The following is a 23182-nucleotide window of genomic DNA, read 5'->3' on the forward strand; positions in this document are numbered from 1 at the left end:
CATGACCTGAGCCGAAGGCAGTCGCTTAACCAACTGAGCCACCCAGGCGCCCCCCGATAATTTCTTAAAACAACCCCCTTTAAGACAAAAACAAAAGCGATTCCTCCATTTTCCCCCATCTCTGAAAAATGTCATTTCTAGTCTTCAGTGGCTCTGGTTAAAAGCCTTAAAGTCATCCTTGACTGCTCTTTTTCACACACCCCACATCCCACGTGTTGGCCAATCCTTTGACTCTGATTTCACAAAGAACTCAGAATTGAAGCCCTTGCCACATTTCCAGCACATACCAGTCCAAGCCTGGCTTACCAGTCTCGCCTGGCTGACTGCTGCAGCCTCTTGCTGCCACCCTTGTCCCTCTGATAGACTCTTCCTGACAGAGCAGTGGGAGGGATCCTGTTTCAAATGACAGATGTTGGCGAGGATGTGGAGAAAGGGGAACCCTCTTAACACTGTTGGTGGGAATGCAAGCTGGTGCAGCCACTCTGGAAAACAGTATGGAGGTTCCTCAAAAAGTTGAAAATAGATCTATCCTATGACCCAGCAATCGCACTACTGGGTATTTACCCCAAAGATACAAAGGTAGTGATCTGAAGGGGCACGTGCACCCCGATGTTTATAGCAGCAATGTCCACAATTGCCAAATGATGGAAAGAGCCCAGATGTCCATCGACAGATGAATGGATAAAGAACTTGTGGTATATATATACAATGGAATATTATGCAGCCATCAGAAAGATGAAATCTTGGGGCACCTGAGTGGCTCAGTCGGTTAAGCGTCTGCCTTCGGGTCAGGTCATGATCTCAGGGTCCTGGGAACGAGCCCCACATCGGGCTCCTACTCGGCGGGGAGCCTGCTTCTCCCTCTCCCTGCCTCTTTGCCTACTTGTGATCTCTCTGTCAAATAACTTTAAAAAAAAACGAAATCTTACCATTTGCAACGATGTGGATGGAAATAGAGGGTATTATGCTAAGCGAAATAAGTCAATTAGAGAAAGACAATTATCATATCTCACTGATATTAGGAATTTGAGAAACAAAGCAGAGGATCATAGGGGAAGGGAGGAAAAAATGAAATAAGACAAAACCAGAGAGGGAGACAAACCGTAAGAGACTCTTAATCTCAGGAAACAAACTAAGGGTTGCTGGAGTGGAGGGAGGTGGGAGGGATGGGGTGGCTGGTGATGGACATTGGGGAGGGTATGTGCTATGGTGAGTGCTGTGTATTGTGTAAGACTGATGAATCACAGACCTGTAGCCCTGAAACAATACATGTTAATTAAAAAAAAAAAAAAAAAAAGAGCCTCTTTAAACCAAGCAATGGCATGTCCCTCCTCTGCTACAATCCAAATGGCTGCATCACACCAGAGTGAATGACAAAATCCAAGTAGCCACTCACAACATCCTACAAGATCTGGTTCTATTTACCTCCCTGATCCCTCCTGCTCTGTTCCTTGATCGCTGCCTAAGACACATTGGACTTCTTGCTGTTTCCAAGACCGACTGTCCTTGCTCCTTCCTCAGAAACTTCTATGCTGTCTCCTTGACCCACCATGCTCTTCCTTTAGATATCTGCATGGTTTGCTCCCTCACTTCCTCAGACCTTTATTCAGTGCCACCTTCTTAGTGAGACCATGCCCGACCACCCTATTCAGAATCGACCCCCCACACACACATTTCTCTCTTCCCTGCTCCAGTTTTCTCCTTAATGCTGATCACTGTCTAACCTAGTTTATATTTTATTTCCTGTCTTTCTCCTTCATTAGAATGTAAGCTTCATGAGGACATATATTTGGATTTGCATTGTTCCCAGCTATGGCTCAGCACCTCGAATAGTCGCCGGCATGTAGCAGCCATTCCACGGGACTGCTGAAGGAGTGAACGGATGGGTGGGTGGTGCTTAAGCAGTAGGCTTTAAAGTTAAACTGCCCGGCAGGGTCCTCACTCTGCTACCATTTGCTACATGACTGAACTTTGGCAAATTAGTTAGCCTTTTACAGAGATAATACTGGAACTTATATCTCATCTCTCTATCTCTATAGCTCTCTAAATATCTATCTCATCTCTGTTCTGTTCAGTGGGGCAGGTGCCTGGCTGCAGTGGGGAACTGTCACTCTGCTTGAAGAGGGAAGGGAGAGTGATTTTCACAAAGCGGGAGAGTTTCTTCTGTTGCCCGCACTGAGGAATTGCCAAGGCCTGAAAATCTCTGTGTGCCAAAGTCAAACTGGATGTTCTTGATTTGCAAGACAGATGTTCTAGCACCAGAATTGACAAGTGCTCCACACTGAGCTTTTGCCTAGCTGCAGAGAGTTCTTTAGTTTTTGTTTTAGGGGTGGGGGAGATACAGGATGGTCTTTGGCTCTTATGTTGGAAGTGCCTGGGAGCAGAAGGTCCACTTTTAATTGGCCACCGTCTCTTCCTTTTAAACTTTGCCAGGTCACCATCACCACCACAACCACCATCACACATACCCCACCCGCAGGAATCCCCGTGATTCTGGAACCCACTCCTCTGGAGAACATGCGACCTAGGTTAATCAATAGAAGTATCTTATTCCCCTGGACAGGGGGTTTTTCCAAAATCACAGCCCAAGCAGATTATTTTTTTTAGGATTTGATGTAAGTGCTGCAAGAGGACTGATCCCTCCCCATCTGAGATGATGAGCAATAATGACCATGTAAGCCAACTTTCCTACCACATAGGAGTCCATCAAAGAAGAAGAGCAACAGAGAGGAAAGCAGGGCTCAGGTTTGAGTGAGAGGAAGAGGTTCCCAAGTACTTGACTCCAATATGCCTGAGGCTGCACTACCCTTGGACTTCTCAGATACCGGAGCCAACGAGTTAATTTTTTCCTACCTCGTTTGGTTTGGGTTTCTGTAACTTGTAATCAAAAATGCTCTTGTGGGGTGTGGTGAGTTGGATAGGGAGGAATCCAAGGGGAGGAATGGAATAGAGAATTGAGAAGATGAAGAACAGAGCTGTCTTCTGTATGATGAGCATCTCTTACTTCTCCTCTGGTGCTTCTCAATACCAATTCCCTTTTACAATGTCCTGCTTGCTCCATCTCCATAATGGAGGACACTCCCTGGTGTCCTGGCTGGCTTCAGTGCTCTGGGTCAGGGACTGCAGGAGGGAAAAGCCAGGCAGATGGCTTTCCTCTAGACTTCTAGGACCCGGGAACTTGGGATATGGCCATGCCCCTGGTCTTTGTATGCACAGAAGTTGAGGGGAATCGTATTCTACAACAGTAGTTGTTAATATAAAGTCACAAATCTTTCAGAAATTCTGGTAAAATCTATGGACCAGAGTTACAAACCACCTGCCTATGGGCCATATTTGATCCTTCAGGCTGTTATGGCTGGTGTGCCAAGATTCTTTTTTTTTTTTATTTATTTTTTAAAAGATTTTATTTATTTGACAGAGAGAGAGAGAGCGAGAGCAAGGAACACAAGCAGGGTGAGTGGGAGAGGGAGAAGCAGACTTCCCGCTGAGCAGGCAGCCCAATGCGGGACTCGATCCCAGGACCCTGAGATCATGACCTGTGCCGAAGGCAGACGCTTAATGACTGAGCCACCCAGGTGCCCCCCAAGATTTTAAAAAAATATATATGAATCACTGGAGCGACAGTGATGGGTATTAAGGAGGGCACGTATTGCATGGAGCACTGGGTGTTATACGCAAACAATGAATCATGGAACACTACATCAAAAACTAATGATGTAATGTATGGTGATTAATATAAGATAATAATAATAATAAAACATTTTAAAAATATGAATCAAATTAAAATTCTGGAGATTTGGGGCACCTGGGTGGCTCAGTCGTTAAGTGTCTGCCTTCGGCTCAGGGCACGATCTCAGCGTCCTGGGATCGGGCCCAGCATTGGGCTCCCTGCTCGGCGGGAAGCCCGCTTCTCCCTCTCCCACTCCCCCTGCTTGTGTTCCCTCTCTCGCTATGTCTCTCTCTGCCAAATACATAAATAAAATCTTAAAAAAAATTTTTTTTTAAATTCTGGAGGTTTCACCCCCAAAATGATCCAGATTTCTGCTTTCTCTTAACCAACCCTGAACTCTGTCAACACCGGATCCCATTCCCTCAAGGCAGGGATCAGCTGAAGAAGGGTAATGGCTGCCCGTATGGAAGGCACATTCACCACAGCCCTCACCATCCCTTACGGTCTCCCCAACACTGAATATCATTTGCCATTGGTCATCACCCTTGCACTGTTGTTTCTCTTATGGTGAAGAAGTATTTCTCTGGACCCAAGTCTCTACCAGAAGCAGGGAAATGAAAGATCCAAAAGACTGGATATTTCAAGACAAATCGGAGAGACCTTATTTCTCTGTGAAAGTGAAACATACTCCTCTGTGTATAATGAGCCAAGGGTGGCAAGTTCTTAGACCTGACCTATTTCATTCTTCTATATTCCTACATGGCCCAGGCATTTCTATACAGGCTCCATCTAAGACTTTCTCTGAGGAAAAATGTCCTGGAAGCAGAGATTCGGGGGATCAATTGAGAATCTGAAGGCTGACTATGACTCCTGAGGGTCCTCTTGACCCCAGGTGAGAACCCTGTGCTAAGGGTGATAGCCTCCATTGAAGTACACTCCGGAGATAAAAGTCTGCCTTCAGCATCGTATGGGACTCTCTTTATTGCAATTGGTCTATATAGTCGGAGGATCATCAATCCTAAGACTTTGGTGTTAGAAAGGACATTATTGCACTAGTGCAGAATAATTTTCTTTGTCTCTTTTCTTCTCCCACATGATGTTCTAATCCTCTGGCCTCCTTGTTTCTCAAACACACCAAGTCTAACTCAGGGCCTTTGTACTTGTTCTCTCTGAAATATCTTTCCACAGTATTCTCATGGAATCACTCTCTCACTTTGTTCGGGTCTTTGCTCAGAGAGGCTTCCCCTTTCTTATCAGTGACCATTTCTTTCTCCCGCTTTATTTTTCATTTCAGCACTTACTACTACCTGACATGATAATGGTTTTTATTTGTCATTTGTTTCATGTCTCTCTCCTCTTGGAACATAGGCAGGGACTTTGTCTATATAATCATTACTGTGTTCCCAGTGCCTAAAGAAGCTCCTGGCCCCTAGTAGATACCCAGTAAAAAGTTATTGAATGAATGAATGAATGGAGTGCTTCTACAAGTAAGGAAGCTGAAACGCTTTTACTCCCTTCTTTCTGGCCTGGGTGCCTTGAATTCTCATCTTCCCCAGCTAGATGTGCTTCTCACCCTAGCTTGTGGTTTAGCTTTCAGACTCTGGTCTGCTACCAAGAGGAACTTGGCTGGTTTAGAACTTCTCCTTAATCTCTTGGAGCCTGACCTCACAACTATGGTACTTAGTAGACAGCATGCGAGGGACTCACCCGCTTAAGAAACATTCATGAGGACTTAAATGTTCCAGGCCTTGTAGACAAATATAATTCAGCCCACTCTTTTTTTTTTTTTTTAAGATTTTATTTATTTATTTGACAGAGAGAGACACAGTGAGAGAGGAGCACAGGCAGAGGGAGTGGAGGGGCGAGAGGCAGGCTTCCCGCCGAGCGGGGAGCCTGATGCGGGGCTCGATCCCAGAACGCTGGGATCATGACCTGAGCCGAAGGCAGGCGCTTAACGACTGAGCCCCCCAAGCGCCCCGATTCAGTCCACTCTTAAGGGGGTCTCAGTTTAGGGAGAGAGATGCCACTGACAATTCATTCTAACAAAGGGTTAAAAGTCATGGAGAAATGCACAGACTGGTTTTGCAAACAGCTGGGAAGCACCTCTCCAAACCACCTTGGGAAGTCCCAAAAGGCTTCACAGGAGGGGGGGATCTTGATCAAGCCCCTTAACTTCTCTGGATTCTTGTTTTCTCTTGAAAAATTTGGATTCAATGAACAGTTAGGTTTCCTTCTCATTCAAATCACCCTCCAAGCCCTGTTCCAGGACCTCCCAAAGAGCAATTGATGGTGTTATTAGACCTAAGCCTGGGCGGCTTAGGTATGTTTGATTTTCCAGAGATGTTCACAAAGGTCAAGGCCTGGAATGATGATGTGGTAAGCAGAGCAGTCAGAAGAAATACCTGTTAGTAAATAACAAACACCGCTCCTGGCTTAGTCATGGAATTCTGAGAAGCACCAGCACCCAGTGAACCAATCTGGAGATTGGCAGTCATGGATGAAACTAACTTTAACCTGAGGCATGTGGCAGAGCTACAAGAGGCTGCTCTGAATAACACAATCAGCACCTCCACGAGCCACAGGACAACCTCTGTATATGCTCCACATGGAAAGACCAGCGGATCACACATACGGGCCTTTTCTGCTAACCTAGCGCATTTACACTACAGCAGTCATGCCCCGACATAATGGAAAGCAATACAATATCTTCAGTTCTCCTGTATATGATGGCTTAAATCTCTCTTCACCAATATATTATAGCCTATACCTGATTTTATTCTTATAACACTTTGACAGTGGTAAAAAAAAAAAAATGCCAGTTTGCATGGGAATAAATAAAGCCAAAGTAGATTAGGTTGGTTGTTCTGTACTTGTAAATAAATCGTCCTTAGGAAAACGGTATAAGGTTTAATATGAACAAAGAAAACATTTTAAGTGGGAAAGTAGCTTGGAGGGTAAGTTACTTTTTAAATAGGTCATTCAAATCACTGAAAGTGTTATTCCAACAAATGTGGCTGTAATATTTTCAAAGGTTATTTACAATATTTGAACCAAAGCAAGTGATAAAGAGTTGAGGGGGAAAGTGAGTTTCCTTTGTTTTGTTTTAAAACACTCCCAATCAAGAAATTGTTACATTTCAGTATATGCCAACAATTCTAAAATAAACACAAAAGTGAAGTTTTATTTCTCATAAAATTAAAAAAAAAAATCTATTTAGAAAAACTCTGTGAACATCGTGCTGGTAAGTCCTATCATTTTTCCCTTTGGCTTTTCCAGTGTTGCTGAAAAGACTTTTATTTCAAGTTCTCCCTTTTTTCCCCTCCCATTTTTAAAACCAATACTTAAAAGAGGCAGATTTGTCTCACAACATCATCAGGCAAATCCTTGTCTTTCGTGACACAATATTTGTAGCCCAAAGTCTACCATGCCTTCTGTTTTGCCACTAGCATCTAGTTTCCCCTGCTCCATGCTCATTGCCAACAGATCAGTTATATTGTAATATAACAGCCATTTAATGGACAAAAATAAAGATGGCATAGTAACGATGGTATAGTAAATAAAGATGGTATGAATAAATCTCACTGATAGCAACTGGGAAATCAGAAGACAGTTATAATATGACAGTGTCTCACACAAAGACAGCTGCTACAAAAGAATAAAACACTAAATCCTTCTCAAAAGAAATGGATAATCTGGATAGCCCTATCTCCATTTAAGAAATAGATTTCGGATTCAGAAGCTTCACAGGTAAATTTTACCAAACACCGAAGAGATAACACCTATTCTTCATAAACTTTTTCCAAAAAATAGAAGTGGGAACATTTCACAGTTCCTTCCAGGAGGCCAGCATCTTTCTAGATACCAAAGATAGATAAGACAGAAAAGAAAATTATAAACTAATATCTCTCAAAAGAACACTCACAAAACATTAGCAAACTGAATCCAGAATGTATAAAGAAGATAATATATGAATGACCCATTTGGATATATTCCAGGAAGGCAAGGCTGGTTCAATATTCAAAATCAGTCAATAATTCGCAATCTCAACAGACTAAAACAGTAAAATCATAGAATTATCTTAATATATGTAAAAAAAATTTGTAAAATTCAACATCCATCCATCATAAAAAAATTTCAGCGAACTAGGAATAGAAGGAAACTTCCTCAATCTGACAAACCTTATCTACAAAAAAACCCCCAGCTAACACCATTCTTAATGATGAAAGATTGAACGCTTTCCCCCTAAGATTGGGAACAAAGTAAGAATGTCCATTTTGACAACTTCTTTTCACCACTGTGATGGAGATCCCAGCCTGTGCATTAAGACAAGAAAATAAATAAAAGTATATAGATTGTAAAGGAAAAAGTAAAATGTCTTCAATTGCAAACAGCATAATCACCTCTGTAGGAAATTCTAAGGAATCAGAAATACAAATAGTTACTACAATAAATATGTGAGTTTAGCTAGGTTTCAGGACATAAGGTCAGTACAAAAAATAAGTTGTTTTTCTATTTACTAGCAACAAATTATTAGAAATGTTAGAAATATCATCTACGATAGGTTTAAAAGCATGGAATAGTTAGAGAGTAATCAAATACGTGCAAGACCCATACATGAAAAAGAAAAATTTAATGCTGAGAAAAATTAAGGAAAATTAAACAAATGAAAAGAGAGACCATGCTCATGGATGGGAAAGGTCAATATTGTGAAGATGTCATTCTCCCTAAATTGATCTATAGATACAACACAATTTTTTTGTGTTTTTGTTGTGTTGTAGAAATCAACAAACTGATTCTAAAATGTATTTGGAAATGCAAAGGACCTAGAAATCATTTTTGAAAAAGAATAACAAAGGTAGAAGATTCACTCTATCTGATTTGAAGATTTATTCTTCTTTTTTAAAGATTTTATTTATTTATTTGAGAAAGAGAGAGAGAGTACACATGCAGGGGGAACAGTAAAGGAATAGTCAGAAGCAGGCTCCCTGCTGAGCAGGGAGCCCAATGTGGGGCTTAATCCCAGGATTCTGGGATCATGACCTGAGCTGAAGGCAGATGCTTAACTGACAGAGCCACCCAGGAGCCCCTTGAAGATTTATTCTAAAGCTATAGTAATCAAGACAGAGTAGTACTGATCTAAAGATGGACATACAGATCAGGGGAACAGACTAGAGAGTCCAGAAATAGATCCACCAAAATATAGTCAACGCATTTTGAACAAAACTGCCTAGGTAATTCAATGAAGAAAGGATAGTTTTTCAACAACTGGTACTGAAACAATTGGACATCCATACACCAAGAAAATGAACCTTGACCCTTACTTCATACCATACACAAACATTAATTTTAAATGGATCATAGACCTAAATGTAAGAGACAAAACAATAAAACTTCTGAGAAACATAGGAGAAAATCTTGTTACCTTGGATCAGGCAAAGTTTTCTTAGGACACAAACATCACAAATGGTAAGAAAAAATTGATACATTGGACTCATCAAAATGAAAAATTTCTGCTCTTCAAAAGATAATGTGAATATATCTCAATAAAGCTGTTACAAAAAAGATAATGTTAAGAAAAATTTTAGGGCACCTGGGTGGCTCAGTTGGTTAAGCATCTGCTTTTGGCTCAGGTCATGATCCCAGGGTCTTAGGATGAAGTCCTACATCCAGCTCCCGGCTCAGTGGGGAGTCTGCTTCTCCTTCTGCCTCCCCTTGGTTGTGTGCATGTGCTCTCTCTCTCAAATAAATAAATAAATAAGATCTTTAAAAAAAGAAAAAAGAAAAAATTTAAAAACCACAGACTTGGAAAATTATTAGAAATTTCTGTATCTGATAATAGATATTCTAGATACAAGAATACTCATAAAGAACCTTTACAACTCAATAAGAAAAATATAAAAATCCAACTAAAAAGTGGTCAAAATATTTAAACAGACACTTTCATCACAGAATATATATAAATGACAAATTAGTTCATTAAAAGATGCTAATTTGAATTTAGGGAAATCTAAATTAAAACATGACAAAATACCATTACACACCCACTAGAACATCTAAAATTTAAAAGATTGACATTACCAAACATTGGCAGGCATATGAGGCAACTGAAACTCTCAGACTGCTGGTGAGAATGGGAAATGGTAAAACCACTTTAAAATAGCTTAGTGGTTTCTTATAAAATCAAACATACACTGATTATGTTTAACAGCAATACCACCCCCAGGTATTTATGCAAGAGAAATGATTTCGTATGTCTACACAAAGGCCTGTACATGAATGTTTATAACAATCTTAGTCATAATAGCTAAAGACTGGAAACAACCCAAACGTTCAGCAACACGTAAATAGGTTAAAAAATTGTACTACATCCAGAACATAGAATAATACTCAGCAATTAAAAAAAAAATTAAAAAAAGCAAACTACTGACACATGCGACAATATGAACTAGTCTCAAGAGCAGTATGTTAAGTATGAGAAGCCAGGCACAAAATGCTATATATTATAGGATTCCATTTACATGATTTTCTGGAAAACAGATTAGATGTTGCCAGGAAATGGGAGTGGGTGAGGGAGACTGACTGCAAGGGACATGAGGGGACTTTTGGAGCTGGTAGAAAGATTTTACATCTTGAATAAGGCAGCAATTACATGACTATATACAATTGACAAAACTCATTGAACGATACACTCTAAAGGGGTAAATTTTATTTTATGTAAATTATTCCCCAATAAACCTGACTCTTGAAAAGATAAAACTGAAAAATAACTAACTTGGAGAGGAACAACTTAAAGGTCTAGACACACACACCCCCGCCACCTCCACCTTAATTCAAGTGATTCAAGAAAGAGAATAGTTCATGGTCAGTGAAATTACAGATAAGAAAAGATACTGATTTACCTTTAGCATAAAAAGAGATTTAAAAATAGCACTCTTACTAGATGCTATAACCACAAAAAAGAAATAATATTACGGGACAAGAGTGATAATCATGTTGCAATATATAAATGTATCAAATCGACATGTGGTATACCCTAAACTTACACAATGTTATATGTCAATTATATCTCAATTTTAAAAAATAAAAATAAAAAACAAAAATATCACTCTTACATGCTCCCATTGCTAGGGCCTTTTCTTATCTGTAATTTTACTGGCCTCTTCATTCTTCAGGTCTCAACTAAGCCATTGTTTCCCTTGGGAAACCTTCAATAACCACCAAAGCCTGGGGGCCCCTCCTGAATGTTCCCACAGCATCTCTACTTCTGGGTACGTGAACACCCGCCACTTCATTGCAATTGCTTGTTTTCCCCACTAGCCTTACATTCCATAACCCAAAGACCATATCTTATCTGTCTTATTCACTGTGGTAGCTGTAGTAGTAATATCAGTAATAGTAGTAATAATATTATGAGCTAATGTTTATTAGAAGAATGCCTGTTATATATAAAGCACCTAAATGTTCTAATCTATTAACTCATTTTTAAAAAAATTTTTTAAAGATTTTATTTTTAACTCATCTCTACACCCAACATGGGGCTCAAACCCACAACCCTGAGATCAAGAGTTGCACGCTCCACCGACTAAGCCAGCTAGGTGTCCCTGATATATTAACTCAATTTAGACTTCACAGTTACAGGTAGAGCCTATTATTCAAGGTAAATCCTATTATTATCATACTTCACAGATTAGGAAACTAAAATATAGAGAGCCAGGTAACTTGCTTGAGGTCAACATTCTAAGCAGAGTGTTAATAAACAACAACAGCTATTTACTGTGTGCTCCCTAGTTCCTAGCCTGGTGCCCAGCAGAGAGAAGATGTTCCATAAATGTTTGCAGAATTGATCTGAGGTGAGGAGGTTGTACTTGAGCTGGCAGCTCCTATCTGGCAGAGAAGAGAGGGCAGGCAGGCAAACTCACAAACATCGTGGACCTACGCCAGGCTTACGTGCAGGGACACGGTGGTAAAAACACTCTCCAGCAAAGCTGCCCGAAGGCCTGAAGAAGGAGCTCCGGCTTCTCGGAACAGCTGCAGAAAGATTTCTATGTATTATTCATTCTTATTTCCAGGAGCCACACTCTGGACACAACCTTAGAATCCCCCTGACTGGTTTATCTCACCCTGCGCTGACTGGTGACCCGGTAACTCTCCCACTTACCCCTGAAATGATTCCACACCCCGTCTCACCTCTTCTTCTAGGGGCTTTCTCTGGTGTGCATGTTATGTGACTTTCCTGGACAGCTACTGAGGTGAGGACACACCACTGTGACTAAGAAGGGTGCCCTGGATGGGGCTGTTCACTCTGCACGGGAGTGTCTTTTGTGTCTTGTGCTTCTGGAAGTCGTAATTTGGTCTTGATGAAAGAAAGTGGCATGTTTCCACTCACTCCTGATGGAATAGGACAGGGTGACGGTGAGAATTGGATCTCCTATTTGTCCTTCTCTGAATAAATAACTCCTGGAATCCAAACCCCACTCATTTGCTGAGTGACCATAAGCAAGTTACTTAACTCTCTGAATCTCAGTGTCCTTTTTTCTAAAAGTAGGGATAATGCTCCCTCATAAGAATGTTGCGGGAGGTAAATAAGATGGTCCATGTGAAGGTGATAATACAATTTATAAATAATACAATACAATTTATTTCGTCATAAATTGCAAAGCTTGAGCCAAAAAGTCACAGCACCTGACAAATAGTAAGTGCTCAATAAATGGTTGTTGTTTTTGTCTTAGTTTTCTATAAAGGATGTTAGTCTCACCCCCTAAACCAGGACTTCATTTTAAACTTCATTTTTGGCTTTATTTTTCATTCCAGGAGCCCTCCGGATGTTCTCCCTCAGATACTCCTAGGTGTTACATTTAAATACCCATCACGTCGATTCTGCCCTAACCACATTTCCATTGCATCACTGTGATCGTTGATCTTACACAGTCGACGTGACCGGGCAGAGAAACACCCAGATACCGGATAAAACATTCTTTCTTGGTGTGTCTGTGAGGGTGTTTCCTGAAGAGATTAATATGGGTAGACTGAGTGAAGATCACTCTCCTCCTCCCCCATGTGGGTGGGCATTGTCTAATCTGTTGAGGGTCCGAATAGAACAAAAAAGCAGAGGAAGGGAGAATTTGTTCTCTGCCTCAGCTGGGATGTTCATCTTCTCCCGCCCTCAGGCATCACACTCCTCATTCTCAACTCAGCCTGGGACTTAGAACCATCAAGTATCCCAACCCCCTTCCTTGGGCCTTTGGGCTTGGATTGAATTATACCACTGGCTTTCCTGGTTCTCCAGCTTATAGACAGCAGAGGGTGAGACTTCTCGGCCTCCATAATCATATCAGCATATATATATATATATATCTTCTACTGGTATTGTTTCTCTGGGCAACGCTGGCTAATACAATCACCTATGTCTTACTGGAATCTTCAGGCAGGAGCTTCTTGGATGATTGTTTCGAGGAATCTCCTCACCTCCTACTGACGTCAGTGGATCAGTTCGCATCTCATGGGAACTTCCACCCACAGTTTCCTATCTTCCTTGGAATGCAACTTTGTAATCAGTGCTGTTGTGTCCTGTCCAGACCCCCTTTTCCCCAGCAGGTCTAGTCAGCCCATGACTGCTGCAAGGATTAGCTGCTACAGGCTTACCGCTGTACCCTTCCCTGCACAGTTGCCCTTGACCCGTGGGAGCCACCTTGCCCAGAAATATTTGGGAGGTAATTCTACCCGGGGGGCAGCCTATAGCCAATGGCTAGCTGATACAGAGCATAAAAGCTCATCTCCCTTACCTCAAGCTGGAGCAATTTTGTGAGACTGACTGGTGTTTCCTGACTCCACTCGTGACACTGAATACATGGTTTTTCCTAACACCAACCAATTCTCCAGCACCTACTGGGTGTCCACAATTCAATTCAATCCTAATACTATCTACACCTGGAGTTCGTTAGCATGAGCTCCTACAAGTTAAAGGGCTCAGTCCCACAAGACTGCCCCCACTTCAGATGCCAGTGGCAAGTGGGGCCCCCAGGTGACCAGCACTTCTGCTTAACTGACTACAAAATTCGGGGGTCCCCACGATGCCCCCCACCTGGGTTCAATTATTTACTAGAACAATTCACAGAACTTCGGAAAGTGCTCCACTTACTATTCAAGCTTATTATAGAGGATACAAATGAACAGCCAGATGAAGAGGTACATAGGGTGAGATGTGAAAGGCTCCCAAGAGCAGGAGCCTCGACGGTTAAGGGTAGGCCACCCTTCCGGCATGTAGATGTGTTCACCACCCCATTTCTAAGGGTTTTAGGAGCGCTGTGCCAGGTATAGAACTTTTTATTGTATCACAGGCAGCAAGCATCTTTGTGAGATCCTGGCTCCAACCTAGAACACACCTGTAGCTTTCGGCCCCTCACAGGTATTCGTGTGTCTATCATGTGAACTTTGGGCGTTCCTTGGGATTTAATCCAGATCTAATTTATCTTCGCCTTCCTGTAATACCTTCGCCATGCCTTACACACACACAATTGTCAGAAAATGTTGTGGAAGGACAAAATATTTCGTATTTTGAAATCACTTACATGGCGGGGCAGAACTGTGAAATTACTGGCTTGTTTTCTCTAATTCCCATTCTGCACCCACCCACCCCCCAAACTGGGCACACGAACGGCGCAATTCTCCCCCATGAAGACAAGGGCAAAAGACTTCTAGATGTGGCTGGAGAATAGGCCGGTGTGGAAGGACCCCCAGCCGTTCCACCCGGTGCCGGAGAGACACAGGGCTGCTCAGTGCCTCGAGTGGTTCCGTTCTTTCCGGCTTCTCTGCCCGATCAAGTTAAATAGTCCCTAAGAGTAAATAAATGTAGCAAAGATAAAACAAATATTTTTTTCTAATCGGATTGGTTCAGTCCTTGTGTGGGTTCAGATGAGGGAGAACCAGAATGTTTTGATTAAATCAGCTGCTGCCATGAAATGATCTGCTTGTTTACTAGCGGGCTGTCTTAACTTCTTGTCATTATCTACTAGAGTGGGAATTCTTGGTATTATTGAGTGGACAGCTTTGAATAGGAAAATGACAAGGTTCCTTAACCTAATGTTCTGACTATGTTACAAAGTGTAAAAGCACTGAATCCAAGGCAATAGGCAAGTCCAATGCTGCACAATCACAGAGTAGAGAAGAAAGAGAGGCAGGCGTGTGTCCTTTGTCCCATTTACGAGTCTCTCCTGACTGTGTGTTTCTGACAACTAAGTTTTTCACTTTCCTTTCTTTTTATATATCATATGTGCATCTCCCCCATGATTTGACCTCCTGGAGGAGGAGGGGTGGTGTTGCTCTGGTGATTCCCCCAGTATGGAGACCACGGTTCTTCCCAACCGAAAAGGTCTTCATGGTCCCATGAGGAGCCACTGACTCAATGATGGTGGTTGTTTCGTTATTCATCATTCAGAGCAATGGTGACCCTGGACAACTGCGAACGGTGATGATTATAGAGAATATTTATCGGACCTGTCTGTCATTGTTCTAGGACTTTAGGCCTGTTAATTGATTAATGCCTCATCACAACTCTATGAAGGAGGTAACTTTAATATCATCATTTTACACAAGAAAAAATTGGGCCTGATAACTTGCCTAAGCAGAGAAGTTCTAAGTGACAGAGCCAACTTTGACCTCCCATATTGTGGCTCTAGACCCAAGGCTTACAAATTACTACACAGACTACCTAGTAGTGTTAGCCCTAATAGCAACCAGTACTATTCGAGTGTTAATCATATGCCAGCCATGATGCTTAGTTACATGTACTAACATCAATCCTCATAAAAACTCCATCAGCTAGATAGGTATCATCCTCTTTTCACTGAGGCACAGAGAGGTTAAGTAACCTGCCTAGGGTTGCCCAGCCAGTAAGTGAAGGAGCCAGGTTTCAAGTCTGTGTAGAATGCCTTTGGAGGTAACACCCTCAGGCTTGTCTGCTCTTACTCACAGGTGCGATGAGCTTTGGCTTTGTGGAACAGGTGCAAGTTCCTATCCACAACACTTTGGAAAGTATATGCTATTCTGTCCCCCCTGGGGAAATATCCAGAGAGCCACAGAACAAGACATACTAGAGACCCAGGCTACAGTACACATCTGCTCTGGTCTCTCTGTTCGCCTGCCCGGCATTTCCCCTCATTTTGGGAAGAGCACTCTCGTTCCCTGTTGGGAATGTATTCGTTTTCTGTTGTTGCCATAATACATGACCACTAACTCGGTGCCTTAAAACGACACAAATTTATTATCTTACGGTTCTGGAGGTCACAGGTGTCCAAAACAGGTCTCACGGAACTGAAGTCAGTTCCTCCATCTTCAAACCCAGCAGCGTCCGGCCAAGTCCTTCTCTCACTACCATCTCTCTGGTTGCTCGTCTTCTGCCTCCTTCTCCCACTTACAACCCTATTGCTTGTATCGGGTTTACCTGGATCATCTCCCTAGTTGAAGGAGCTGACTGGCAACCTTAATTCCCCCGTGCCATGTAGCCTATTCATAGTTTCTCAGCGTTAGGATATAGACCCCTGGAGCGTTCTTCTACCTGTCACTGGAAACCTCCCCTTTTCATTCTTGGATCACACATTCTGGGGGAGTCCAACTCAACAACCCTGGCTCAAAGGATGGGTTTGGGACTTCACTGGAATTCTTGGAAAAGAGGGGCCCTCCCCCGCCAAATTGCCGATCATAGCTCATCTGCTCTGAAGATGGCTCAGGAGCGGGGCCTCTCCTTGAGCAGTTGGAGCCCTTTCTGTATGGGCTGTTAGATATTGTGACAATCCTCCGGGCTGCTGGGGTTGATGAGCCAGTAGCTTCAATGTTCACCTGCGCCAAAACATGGGATGAGCATTCCTAAAAATGAGGCCTCTTCCTCCTGCTGCTTCTTCAGGGAGCTACTATCTGGTACTTACGACCTCTAAAAAACCAGAGATAACTAGAATAAGATCTCTTTAATGCTATCCAGCTTAGCACTGTTTAGTACTTTGTTTAGTCCTTGCTGGCTTGATTTGAGCATTAGGACTGAACACCAATGTTCAGCATCTTAACTCCTCTCTAGCCTCTTGTCATCCTCAGCACCCCAAAAGTTTTTAAAAATGCAGTAAAATATCTGTTTGCTAGGATCCACCTGAAGGACATGTTATTTGTTGGGCTTCTGCTGTGTGAATGCTGTATAACAAATGACTCCAAAATCTCTATGGCATATCAGAAGCATTTCTTTTTCTTCCTCCCAGGTGTGTGGGACTGCTGGGACAGCTCTGTGCTGGGCTGCAGATTGGGATCAGGTCCACTCCACATTTCTCTCATTTTCCTTGGACCGGAAGATGCCCAGGTCAGTTCTCATGGTGGAGGACAGGACAAGAGGCCAAGCCAACTACAGGAGCACATTTAAAGTCTCTGTTCGTCTCATGTCTACTAGTAAATTCCACTGGCCAAAATAAGTCATGCCAAGTCCAACATCAGTGGATGGGGAAATATAGTCTGATCCCTCCGGTAGGGGGCACTATAGAGCAACGTGGCAAAGACGGGATACATTCCAAGGGGGAGGGGGAAGAGAAGAATTGGAGTAACCCAATCCTATCACCAACACCCTCCATTTTGATATTGTCCTCTTCTTTCGTGAAAAAAGAGAAAACTACATAAAAAGGTAATTTTAAGGATTTCTGCAAAATTTTTCTGAAAGCTTTTTCCAGAAGTTACCAGGATTAGTAAGATTAGTAAGTTTATGGTCCCAGATAGTGAGGATTAATGCTCAGAATGGCAACCCTTAGACCCATAGATTCTAAGATGATCCCAAATCCAATTATAATAACCACGTTCTTTCATTCATTCATTCAACAATGTTTACTGGGTGCTGTTGTAGTTCTAGGTTTTAGAGGTAAAACCGTGAACTAACCAGCCCTGCCTTCATTGTGTTTACACTGTGCCATACTTCCTGTTATCTGCCCACTGGACAGATGACATGCATGTACAGCCATTAAGGGGAAATCAGATGCAGACACACGTAACAGAGTGTGCCATCGATAATGTGGGGTGGGGATCACACGCAAATCCCAGCAGTCAGCAGCAACTCCATGCAACCCAATCTCTCCCTTTCAAGGAAACAAATCAGAATGCAAGAGGGTAAGAGCAATAATATTGGAGAGCTCATCTTAAACCCACTCTGCAGTGTAAAGATAATAAATATTTCACAACTTGGCTACTTTAGATTTTGTTCTAGTCTCTAAAGTGGTAAAAAGACAGATCCACTTTGGAAGGGTTTTCAACCATAAAGACTGAAGTCAAAGAGCAAACCGAGTTTCTGGTTAACATCTCCCAGGGGCTCTGCAAATATTGTGAGAAATGCCACTTGGTGACAGCTTCAGCTGATCCCCAGCCCCATCCTTCAAGAGAGCTCCTTCCTCTGGTATTGCTCAGAGGAGTGGAAAGATGTCAGACTGCTGATCTGCTTGAAAGATCAGAACAGGTGTAGTTCATCCTTACGCAGCAGGGATCCTGCCCCGGAAGGGAACCGGTCCCTTTTCTCATTGGCTTGCTTTACAAAAATTCATGCCCTTGGGCCCAACACCCTGACTCACCCCCACCCCAAACCAGACTCTCTGCTTCCAAGCAAGCCCAGCTGGAGTAAACATGCTAACACCACACACAGATGCCTCCCTGAGACAGAGGGCCCCAGTGGCTCTGTCAGGCTTGTTCTCCCAGGCTCCTGAGACGTAGCCTGCATCAGGATCACCTTGAGCGCTTCTTAAACACAGACTCGAGGGCTCCACCCTAAAGTTTGTGATTCATTAGGTCTTGGGCGGGTCCGCAAATTTCGCTTCTCCAGTAAGTTCCCAGATGCTGGATGCTGCTGGTCTGGGTACCAGCCTTTGAGAAGTACCGCTTTAGGGCATTGCCTCTGGTCCTGAAAAGCTGCCTGAGCAACACTGTCCTCAGAGCTGAGAATGTTCCCGAACAGACCCTAATTCTCTGGCTTCTGATCGGCCCCGCTTCAACTTTCCTCACTTCCCAATCACTCCTCAACTCCCTTTGATAGTCCTTGTGCCCCATACTCCACAGAAAGTGTTCTTGCTAAAGTTAAAAACGATACACCTGCTGCCAAATTTGATGGACAGGGGACATCACACTTGGGCGTCTCACTAGCTGCATCACAACTCAGCACGTCCAAGTGGAACTCAGCGCCTTCCTCCCCACAGTGTTTGTCCGGTGTTTGAGCCTGCTCAGCTGCCTCTGTTCCCCTCCTTCTGATGAGTATTGCTCTTCTTTGCAGCAGCTGCCCCTCCCAGTTAGCACAGTTCAGATGTGACTTCAAGCCAATCCTCCTGACACCTTGATTTGGAACTTCTGGCCTCCAGAACTGTGAGACAATAAATTTCTGTTGTTTGAATCCCCCTCCCCCCACCCAGCTTGTGGTAATTTGTTATAGAAGCCATAGGAAACTAATATATCCTGCTTCCACTCTAACAGGGCAATAGAGGTGGGGGAACCCCGCTTAGGAGATTTGACCTAAGACAGAGTAAGTCTTAGTAAGTAAGAAATTCTAAAGCTTTCTCAGGGCAGGTCTGGTCTTGAAAAATAGTCCAGGCACCAGCCTATCCAATATGAAGATAGTCGCCATTTTGGCACAGATACTTAACCCACGGAAGTAGGACTATCTGTCTCTTACACCAGTCCTATTTATTGGGTACCTTGAAGTTGTAGAGCATTCTCTCTCCGGTTGATCAGAGACAGGCTTTCTCTGTATAATGAATTAAGAAAAATTTCTAGTTTCACTGAACATCTCCTTTCCTAGAAAGTTTAAAATTAATTTTCTTTGTAATTTCTGATAGTAAGTACTGATTGCAAATTTCCTTACCAGCATTTGTAATCCCAATGCCATCACAGAACTTCCATTGCTGTGGGAAATTGTTCTCTACGTGGCTGTGATGACATCGGCCTCTACGAGGGGAAAAAGAAACAACAGGAAATTCAGCTGTTAACTGATAGATGAAGGAGGAACTGGTTTTCAAGTAAGTTCCCTTAACTAAGCAGCATTCTCAATTACTTGGCTTTATTCAATCTATTTATTTATTTATTTATTTATTTATTTATTTATTTATTTATTTTTTAAGATTTTATTTATTTGACAGCGAGAGAGGGAACACAAGCAGCGGGAGTGGGAGAGGGAGAAGCAGGCTTCCCGCGGAGCAGGGAGCCCGATGCGGGGCTCGATCCCAGGACCCCGGGATCATGACCCGAGCCGAAGGCAGACGCTTAACGACTGAGCCACCCAGGCACCCCTCAATCTATTTATTTACATTAAATCACTTGAAGTATAATTCCCTAGTCAGAAAATCAGGGTGTATACTGCAGAAACCATCACTTTGGGGCCCTAGGTCATAGTTCATGTCAGGCATGAGCAGAGGGGCTAAGAAAGACCCAGGCACAGGGCAAGGAGATAATTTTAAGAGAGAAGAGAGAGAGAGAAGAAAGAAGGAAGAAAGAAGAAAGAAAGAAAGAAAGAGAAGGAGGGAGGGGAGAGAGAATGAAAAGGAAAGAAGGAAGAGAAGAGTAAAGAAATACAGGTGGCTAATGAACAGCTGAATGGGGTAACTTCACTAGTTGTAGCTGTCAGGGTTCTCCAGAAAAACAAAACCAATAGGATATGTGTATATTTAGAAACTGGAACTTTATTTTAAGGAATTGGCTCATGTGGGGATAGGCAAGTTCAAAACATGCAGGGCAGGAGAGCAGGCTGGAGACCCAGGAAAAAGTTGACCGGAGTCTTTTCTCTAAAGGCCGTCAACTGATTGGATGAGGCCCACCCATATCGTGAAGGGTAGTCAGCTTAACTCAAAATCTACTGATTTAAATGTTGATCTCTAAAATATGCATTCACAGCAGCATCTAGATTGGTGTTTGACAAAAAACAAAACAAAACAAAACAAAACTGGGCACCATAGCCTAGCCAAGTTGACACATAAAATTAACCATTACATTAATAACAAAAAAGCAAATATAATTGACAATAAGCTATTTTTCACCCAGCGGGTATCCAGAGACTGAAAAGAACTGCACCTTTTGTTGAGAGATAACAAAGTATCCGTACCCCATTGCTGGAGGCACAGACACCAAAACTTTTCTGTAGGGCAGTTTGGCGGTATTGAAATGTCAAATGTGCATACCTTTTGACACCACAATTCCACTCTAAGAGAATCTTCAAACAAATATAAAGTGGTAGGTATATGCAGATGGGCCAGCAATGTTACATATAATGATAAAAAAAAACTGGAAGCAGGGACGCCTGGGTGGCTCAGTTGGCTAAGCGTCTGCCTTCAGCTCAGGTCATGATTCCAGGGTCCTGGGATTAAGCCCCGCATCGGGCTCCTTGCTCAGCAAGGAGCCTGCTTCTCCCTCTGCCTGCAGCTCCCCCTGCTTGTGTGCTCTCTCTCTGACAAATGAATAAATAAAATCTTTTTTAAAAAGTAATAAAAATAAAAAACTGGAAGCAGCTTCAATGTCCACCGATTGTGAGCAGGTTAAGTAAATTATAGAACATTTATACAATGTACACCCTAGACTTTAGAAAGGGTGAAGATAGTCTATATTCCTGACATGAAATGATCGCCATAGTATGATGTTGTGTAAAAACCCAGGTTTCAGAACATCACATAGAGTTTGATTTCATTTATGTGCAAATAAGTAAATTGATATATTTCCTAGAAAAGATATTTACCAAAATCTTAATTGTGCTAATCTCTGGGTGGAGAAATTTCAGGTTATTTTTTAACATTTATTGAGGGCTTATTATGTGTCAGTACTTCACATGGATTCAATTCATTTAATAATCTGTATTATTTGCATGTTTTAAAAACAAAAGTATGTATCATTTTTCCCCCAAAACTACGAAGCAGTTTTTAAAAATATCTCTTCTGTTCTCCTACATGAGAGGGAGCCCTTGTTTCCTAAAGCCCCACAATCTTGGAACCACTGAGAGTCTGAAACTGCCCTATGCAGATCCCACCAAGTGTTATTATTGGGACTCTCCCCATTTTTGCAAAAAAAAATGGACTTTCTTTCCTTGCTGTTGGAGTGTTTTGTTGTTTTCATGGTCCTTCTCTTGTTTATTATAGATTGAGTGAGTGAGTAATGTGTTCCCTTTTAACCCTCTTTCTTACTTCTAACCCTCTCCCATAGGCAGTCCTTCTGATGTACTGAATTTGCATCCTTTGGTGTGTGCTTCCAAAGTATGCATTGTTTAATAAGCTTGTATTTTTAATTTACCCAAATGCCTAAATGGTCTGATTTTATTTCTCATTCCTGGGTCCCCCCTGCCCCCATCCCCCACATCCTTCCTCCCATCCAGCACCAATACTCTGCGCTCACTGTTTCGGCTGTTGCTGCCTCAGGGATTCCTGGAGCTGCAAGGGTGTCCTTCATCAACCCTCCATCAACCACTGACCCCCAACCCCGCGGCTGGCCGCAGCACTTACAGTTAACCCCAAAGTCAATCTTGGTTTATTTTGTTTTGGTTTGTCTTTTCATATGCACGGCCCTCTCTGCTGAGAAACTTGGTACAAGTTCCCCCATTTGCCAGCCTGGAGAGAACTGCCAAGCTAGCAATGAGTGCCCAGTCCAGAGCATTCAAGGCATCTGGATGAGGCACTATCTCTCAGCTCTCTTACCTCCAAGTTACCCCCCTGCCCTCCTAAGTCACTTTCTCTTCTCCACTGGGTTGAAACAGCCTTGCTTTCCAATTTGTGCTAATGCTTACATCTGGAGGCCTGATAGCCCCAAGACTCCTTTATGTATCTTCCAGAAGACCTAACGTGTCCTGCGTCATCTTCCAGCCTGAGAGCTCAATATTTGCAAGAGGAATAAGAATGTATATGTTGGGGTGCCTGGGTGGCTCAGTCGGTTAAGCGTTTGCCTGTGGCTTGGGTCATGATCCCAGGGTCCTGGGATCGAGTCCCCCATCGGGCTCCGTGCTCAGCGGGGAGTCTGCCTCTCCCTCTCCCGTTCCTCCTGCTTGTGCTTGCTCACTCTCTCTCTGTGTCAAATAAATAAATAAAATCTTAAAAAAAAAAAGGATGTATGTGATGAGTCCCCACTGTGACCTTTCTATAATTTCTGCCTTCTACTCATCCCTTTGGCTGCCTTTAACTTTAGTCTGATTTAATCTGCAGAAAAATGCTAGGGGTGGGGTACGGTCAGAGGAGGATTTATCTCAAAGTTAATGATGCTTGAGTTTCAAGGCCCCTAACTTGTAAAGGCCCTAGAAGGAGCCCTAATAATGTATTCACAAGGGGCACGTGTTTTTGTTAAACTTGCAGAATTAAGGTATTTTAACCACAATCAGTTAAGACCTCTGTCTTTGCTCTCTGATTTTCCTTTCTTCACAATCACCCTCCTGTCAGAGAGCTTCGGAGAGGGGCCTTGGACATTATGAGATCTAGCTAAAGGAAAAGTTGGCTTGGGGATACACATAATAGGGTTTGGTGGATATATTTAAATGTTTCTTAAGCA

The 23182-nt window shown here is 42.7% G+C and overlaps 1 protein-coding gene across 10 annotated transcripts in view; it reads right to left on the reverse strand.

The window, feature by feature from the left end:
- Positions 1-23182, reverse strand: part of MRPL42 (mitochondrial ribosomal protein L42) — an 82205-nt gene that overhangs the window by 4671 nt on the left and 54352 nt on the right. For 2 of the 10 annotated variants that reach the window (XM_064590785.1, XM_064590786.1), the window contains exon 6: positions 19533-19615. The exons of 1 other annotated variant lie outside the window; for it this stretch is intronic. In XM_064590785.1, coding sequence (XP_064446855.1) covers positions 19533-19615 — 83 coding nt within the window. Of the gene's footprint in view, positions 1-3978; positions 11699-11813; positions 12059-19147; positions 19416-19532; positions 19616-23182 lie in introns of those variants that run through there. 7 more of the 10 variants (XM_064590787.1, XM_064590790.1, XM_064590789.1 and 4 more) reach the window with 7 other exon arrangements.

The sequence above is a fragment of the Mirounga angustirostris genome, unplaced genomic scaffold (genome assembly GCF_029215605.1).
Source record: "Mirounga angustirostris isolate CCGP_5_RB_7025 unplaced genomic scaffold, mMirAng1.0.hap1 SCAF_5, whole genome shotgun sequence".
In the NCBI taxonomy this organism is placed as follows: domain Eukaryota; kingdom Metazoa; phylum Chordata; class Mammalia; order Carnivora; family Phocidae; genus Mirounga; species Mirounga angustirostris.